The 7462-nt window shown below is 33.2% G+C and overlaps 1 protein-coding gene across 1 annotated transcript; it reads right to left on the reverse strand.

The window, feature by feature from the left end:
- Positions 1–1671: 1671 nt before the first annotated feature.
- On the reverse strand, positions 1672–6372 carry Cpr67B (Cuticular protein 67B). The gene is made up of 2 exons (XM_065503649.1): positions 6253–6372; positions 1672–2632 (listed from the first exon to the last, which is right to left on the reverse strand). The coding sequence occupies exons 1-2, from the start codon at positions 6283–6285 to the stop codon at positions 1877–1879; spliced, it is 789 nt and encodes a 262-aa protein (XP_065359721.1). The 5' UTR covers positions 6286–6372; the 3' UTR covers positions 1672–1876.
- Positions 6373–7462: the final 1090 nt, after the last annotated feature.

Below are 7462 nucleotides of genomic sequence, written 5' to 3' on the forward strand. Positions count from 1 at the left end.
ATAACAAGTGCAATATTGTTCCCATGAAATATCCATTACCATCGAAGGGAAAATTGCTATCGTGATATTCCCATGAAAATTGCATTCACAATAGTTGATTTTGTTCGTAACAACTGTTTATGGTTTACAAAATTCCATTCAAAGTTGATAATGAACTACTTAACACATTGACTGCCACGTCGGACACATATGTGTGACACTGCACTATGCGGTTTACGCCACGTCGGACACATATGTCCGACACGACTTTTATTCTCTCTAGCCATGTCAGACAATAGTGCTGGATTTTAAGAATTTTTTCGATGTTGTCTGGAAGTTCCTCATCAAAACTGTAATCTTCACATTCTTCATCACTTTCTGAACTTGTACTGAGTATTTTTTCTAACTCAGTATCCCATAAAAAAATCCTTTTCACAGTAGCCTAAATTCCAATATTGACGTTTTCGAAGAGATTACGCAAAGAAAATGCTGTGGCCCCCAGCATCTTATTTGCTGAAAGTGCCTTGGCAGTCAATGTGTTAAAATTGTGATTTGACGCGAACTGGAGAAACCTAATCCTCCTGCATAAATATCTGGATAACTTCTCACATTCCTTTGATTTTGTTATTTCTCCTGGTTTAATTTAACTGGGACGTCTTTTTTTGCTGCTGTATGCTGTGTGGGATACCCTGGCTTTTTGGTTACGTACCTTGGCATTAATCGGAGAATTCCAAAAAAAAAAAAACAAAATTCCATCTAAAAATTTCACAACATGGGGAATTTGTTCACGTTGTTGAACGAGAAATGGGAAAACGGGACATTTTGATGTGAAATATTGATTCGCGATTCCAACTCCCATTTCACCATTTACCCATGTAAATACAGCTGATCCCCTTGTCAGGGAGTTGCATTCATTTTAGTCACTGAATCTGGCCAGATAATCATTTTAACGCGCACTTATGTTGGTCATTGCAGCGGTAATAACAACTTTAGTTTTAGGAGACGTTCAGCCCAATTATGAATAAAAAATTCCGCGGGAATTTGTTCCCCGGGAATTTTTCCCATTGAATTTGAATAGGAAAAATGGGAAAAGCGAAAAAACTCCCGGGGAATTTTTATTCATAATTGGGCTGGTTATGATTTTAATACTTATTATACCCCTATCGGCAATAACATTTGGAATTTTGTTCCCATGAAATATCCATTTCCCTAGAAGAGAAAATTCTATTGTAATATTCGCATGAACTTTTCATTCACAATAGATGATTATGTTCGTTATTGTTTACAAAATTCCATCTAAAAATTTCACAACATGGGGAATTTTTTCACGTGAACAAAGTTGATGAACGAGAAATGGGAAAAGGGAACATATTTAATGCGAAATATTGATTCACAATAGGGGTTTTAAGTTTCTTAATGAAAGATTCAATAAAGAATAAAGAGACTGCAAAGCCGAATTGGACTTCTATGTTCTTCAACACTTGGACCATAGGTTATTTAATTGAGCATATATTTTATACAAATTTTAAACCAAAAATATGAGAGCAAAAGATACCGGCGTTTCCATTAGGTGGTCAAAAGAAGACGTCCCAATAGTTCAACATGATACGATCGTAAATGATCCAGATATTTGAGATATTTCAGAATTGAACCTGTGTCATTTCAAATTAAAATTCTAGCATCATATTTAAGTTTTTGTTTTTTTTTTATGTCGAATGTAATTCGTATAGTTTTTATTTACAACACTATGAGGTACATTTGTATATGGGTTTTATAAAAAATAAATAAATAAAATTATTACAAAAATTAAATAAATATACATATATTTGTTATGATTTTACTAATGAAAGTTTTCTGGTTTGTTTCGTTTATAATTCAACCTCAATCTGTGAACGCTCTAATCCTTATTGTTAACAGAACGCAATTGTTCTAATTCAGCACGTTCCTGCTTGTTGCGCAACAATGGTACATTATAATCGAAGGCATAGAAGAAGCCCTTGGGGTCACCCTTCTCTTCGGGTCCAGGCACATAGGGTGGTTCTTGATGGACATATTCTTGTTGTTCGGCGGCAGAGGGTTCATAGCGACCTTCTTGTGTTTGATATTCGGCAGCATAAGGATCGGGACTGTGACCATTGGCGGCAGCTAATTCACCCCACAACTTGAAATGTTCCTCTTCGGCCTTGAGAACAGCTGGGGTCTTGGTGGCTGGTGTTTTCAAGTAAGCTGGACGATTGTCTTCCACATGGAAACCGGTCTTGTCGGCATAGTAGTTGGCCACAAAGTCACGACCATGGGGTTGGACGTATTTGTAGGTGCCACTGACGGTACCATCAGCGTCTTTCTTTTCGTTTTTACCCTGATTCCAGTCCTTGTAACCGTATACGTACTGACCCAAACCATCTTGACCATGATACTGATGGGCATCATAATGTTCTTCTACATACTCTTCTGGATGTTCAATAACGCGTCCCATATAGACAAATTCTCCCTTTTCATTGCGTGCCTCGGGCAGGGGATTCTCACCAGTCTTGGGTGCGTACTCAATGTTGTTTAAGCCACGAAGACCGGCTTGATTAAGAAACTGTTGGGCTTCTTCGGGAGAAATATTGATTTTGAAAATATTCTCAGCCAATAGAGCAGTGGGTAAAACCTGTAAATATACAATAAATAAGAAATAATTAGTTATTATGTAATATATTTAAACAATCTGAAGTTTACTTAAATTTAAATTGCATTTTGATTTTTATTAACAACTATTTACTTTAATTTACAACATTCATCATTTACAGCATTTTGTCTAACACAAAAATCAAATATTTACTTTGCTCAGTAATGAATATGTTAAAATATTTAACAACTAACAAATTTATTAGCTAATATTATTATTAATATTATACAATTATAAGAATATACGACTTGTTTCATATAGCTACAATTTTAACAATATTTTTATATGCCACGCTTCATCATCATTTCAAGAAGTTACTAGCTAGATACATCTTAGCTAGTTACTAACTGGTTTAGTACGTGTACAACAATAAAATAATTTGCATTATAAAGACATTGAATTAAAAGAAATATATACAAAAGAATGACAAAAAAAAAACAACTAGACAACAGAGAACCCGGATTATTATTGTTTCAAAATTATTTTAGATAAAACAGAAATAATAATTTTTAAGTATCGATAAATAAAAATGTTTATTGTCTGCAACGAAATGATTTCACTCACAGAATATAACGGCTAGAATGATCTAGCAAACAGGATGACTCTTCTTTTAAGTTTATTGAAAATGTCAGTTCAGTTTTATTGAAAATAAATAATGGCATATTAGCGTAAGACTCAAGAATAACAAAGCAACAAGACCTTATGACACGACTTGTTTCATAAAAATTATCACTCAAGAATAACTAAAACTACGTACACACGGTTGTCAGATTGTCAGGAACATGCTCAGAAAATGGTTAACACAACCATGAGAACTTATGTTGAAACATATGGGTATTAACCATTTATTGAACATTTTCTGACAATATTGTAAGAATATGACAACCGTGTATAAGTAGCTTAAGCAAGACTTTAAAAAATTGCAAACAGATCTAGCATAAATGCAAGATCAGACACAATGTTACTGTTTTTTTTTCTTTCTCTGGGACCATCACTTAGGTTATGAGCCCTACTAATGCAATGCATTGTGTTGAAACTAGGAAAATATGTTATGGGAGGGAGGGAGTAGTGTTTGTGAACATTTGATTTGAATTTTCTTATCACTTTGTAGTCGTTGTCACTTCGAGTCGACATCAATGTTGTGTTGATGTCGACTCGTTATCGATAATCTAAAAGAAATAAGTATCATCCCTATGCATTTCGTTGCAGCTCTAAGTTCAGCCATTACGGTTTCAAATTGCTTCCCATTGTTGATTTTATATTTTTTAATTTCTCTAATCGCAACTAGTATTTTTAATTTTTGTATCAGTCGTTGTCAAATTTCGTGTCGACAGAAAATACTCGTTTTCAGTCAATGTCGACTTTAACGCGCCTTAGAAAATTGCAAATTGCTGTCAATAGTTAACAATTGTTATCGATATTGACTTCGCAAATACCATTTTAGTGCCGTCGACGTGACTTAATGTCGACAACGACATACATAATAGGGGTGATTAAAAGTGACAGGAAAGACTTCAGCTGGAAGCTTATTCCACATACGGACTTGTACGGCTAAATAACGAATATTCCAATACGAATATGCCAAAGAACGTGTATTGAGTTAAAAATTATGGGTTTCGGGAATAAGTTGCCTAATTTCTGCAGAGCACATTCCCTTGTAGTATCGGTAGAACAGTGAAACACAACCCACATTGTGACGATGTTGCAGTGAGAGCTGGATAAGAACCTTCTTCCGAATGTGTTTCCAATCGAGTGATTCGGTCTATCAACAGAAAGTCAGTTGATAAATAAGAATTTCGGTTGAAGCAACCAAACTATTGTTACCATTTCTAAAATTTCGTGTGTGCCTGCATTAAAGTCGACTCTATTCGCACAACCTCATTGTCAGAAGATCTTGGTTAAGCGTAACATTCATGTTTGCCTCATTGTCTCAATCTCGACAGGCTTGGTTTATAATTGAATGAATTTTAATGGTAAATGTTGCTGTCATCTGCAAAATAATAGATGGGTTTGGATCAGTAATGCGCAGCCCATACCACAATTGTGGAAAATAAAATCACACGTATTCTTATCCTCTTACATTTTAGTAGTCGTTGTCCACTCAACGAGACAACTAGGAATTCATACGCATGAGCACTTTTTCATTATTTTTTCTGTTTTTGTATTTGTGTGTTTGTAGGTGCCCTGAATAAAATAAAGAATTGAATGTGTTGGTGAGAGTAAGTGTATTGGTGAGAGGATTTATTTTTGCGAACCTCTGGTTTGGATGTTTGGTGTAAAAGGTCGTTTAGAAAGATAAAAAATGGAGTATGAGAAAAGGCTTTCACGCTTTTTAGCAAAATATTATAGAATATTTGCTACTCTTGTAAATATACTATGAATACTATTTATTATATTGTCAGTATTTGTTGTACATAACTTTGAAGAGAAACTTTAGATCTTTGCTTTTGCACCTGCTGTATGCTCTGGGCTTCTTTGACAAGGGAAAGGACCATGACTTTTTTTTTGGCTCTTGATAGGTATCAGATTGAACTTCTTAAAATATAATTGGACGTATTTCGAAACTACTTACAAATGGAGTTGGACGATAAATCGGTACAAGACCTTCTAGCTGTGCCGCTCTATAAGAGCAAATATCATGATCTGGACAGTCTCAGGGAAGTGTCGCTGATAAATCTAATTAGATACATCAGGAGTTCAGAATTCTTATTCTATGTCCAAATCTATTCTGTACTGTTGAACATTTGGTGGATCTGTCCTGTTGACATTTGACAAAAAGCTTTAGAAATTTAGAGGCTATCAGCAGATAAGACAGGAATTTTTCAGGATTCTTACAAATTTCTTAAGTGTTTTGTCAAAAAAGAACATAATTTTCGAATATTTTTCTTGAAACTATTAAAAATGGAATCTTCAGAGCACTGACAATAGATAGCGTGAACTATACACGAGTAAAGTTGCCAGAAAAATTAGGCCCGAATTATAAAACTCTTAAATAACGAGCTGAAGAAGCTTTCAAGATTAATGTCAGTCTTTGAAATGTTGCTGTTCGGCCTGAAGACTTATGTGCTGTTTTTCGATAGCGAACGAGTGCTTTGAGTGGACGTTTTACATGTATTTTGTTTTTGTTACAATAATAAAACACATGTTAAATTTCCACTCAAAGTACTCGTTCGCTATAGAAAAACAGCACATTAATTTCAAAACGCCTGCTTATACATTATTTGGTTTGTAAAAAACTAAAAATAGATTTTGAAAATTGCTCAAATTTTGACAAAATTTCTCAAACATTTAAAAATTTTATAAAATATTTTTGGAAAATAACGCGATTTTGAAAAAGTTCAATTTTAACCAAAAATTTAACGAAATTGTTTTACTGCACTCTACCATTTTTACTAAAATTTCACAAACATTTTAAATTTCTATTGTATAAATAAAATATTTCACACAAATTATTTAAATTTATAGATTTTGAGATTTGTTTATTATTAATTAGCTTATTTAAGCATTTGTTGTGCACTTAATTAATCATTTTCACACTGTCTTTTTTGTTTTCTTCTTTAATTTCAATTAATTTTTATTAAAACAAAAATTGCAATACTAACCACCAAAAATACACTGAACAAAATGCACTTCATTGTTTTTAATTTAATAACACGTTCTATACTTTTAATTAAATTTGATTATCTTATCGTTTGTTTTGTCAACTTCAACTGTTAAAATGTTAATAACTTGAAATAGCCAAAGATCTTTCTATTTATATAGATATTTTAACTAAACAAACGCAAAAAAAACAGCAATATTTGCTGAATATTAGACAAACGTAATATACACAAACAAAAAACCTATAATAAATTAAATTCAGCTGTATAAAATTAAAACAAAATTAGTAAAAAAATAACAAAAAAAAAAAAAAACAACAATGCTATAAAGAAGATGTTCGTTCGCTCTCAAAGCTAAAGTTAATTATCATTTTTGCTCGTAGCAGCTTGAATTAAATCAGCATCTTTTGAATGAATGATCATTGTTGATTAGTTCTCTGGCTGACGATTTAGCCGGTTTATTACTCATTTCTAAACATGAGGAATAAAAACAGAAAAATAAAAACAGAAAAACAAAACATTAACATTATAGTTTTGATAAGAATAAGTTAGAACATCTAAATAAGTTTAGAACATCTAACATTTTGTTCAGCTCCCAAAGCTATAAAACGTATGTATGTACGATTATACACAGTGATTGACATGCGTTTCTGGGTAAAATACATGCAAATATTAGGAAAAAAATTAAAAAATATTTTAAGAAATATTCCTAAAAAAAAATATATATAATTTTACTTTAAATATGAGGATGGGTTAAAAAGTCCGCGCCGTATTGTGGTGGGTCCACAGTTACGAAAAGGCGCAGAAACTCGTGTATATTGCGATTGATCAACGCCAAACACACCTGCAAAGTTGTCACAAACGAAATCGAATATGAGCAAAGTGATCATTCAAAATTGTAACCACTGAGCAATGTCTCCGATCGGCCAACACCGATATCATAAATTTGTTCAATAGTTTCGGGTGTAGAGAACTCATTCCAACTGTACGGCCACAACGCAATTCAGTTTCTTTGAAATAGTACAGGAAATAGTCACTTGGTGCTAAATCCGGACAAATAGGGCGGATGGTAGCCTAATTAATGGATTTTTGCTTCACACGATTGTGAGTAGCCATCTTGCGGAAAGCTTTCTCATACCCAAGTGAGCATTCAAAATTTAAACCTTTGAGCCATGTGAGATAGATGCCTATGGCTTCAACAATCTCTAGCAAT

The sequence above is a fragment of the Calliphora vicina genome, chromosome 3 (genome assembly GCF_958450345.1).
Source record: "Calliphora vicina chromosome 3, idCalVici1.1, whole genome shotgun sequence".
Lineage (NCBI taxonomy): Eukaryota > Metazoa > Arthropoda > Insecta > Diptera > Calliphoridae > Calliphora > Calliphora vicina.

What these genes read in the sequence shown, in the direction of transcription:
- Cpr67B (XM_065503649.1), bottom strand. Translation starts at nt 6,285, where the DNA reads ATGAAGTGCATTTTGTTCAGTGTATTTTTGGTG. An exon ending in TGTTCAGTGTATTTTTGGTG is followed by an intron (nt 2,633 to 6,252) that starts GTTAGTATTGCA and finishes GTATATTTACAG; the next exon opens with GTTTTACCCACTGCTCTATT.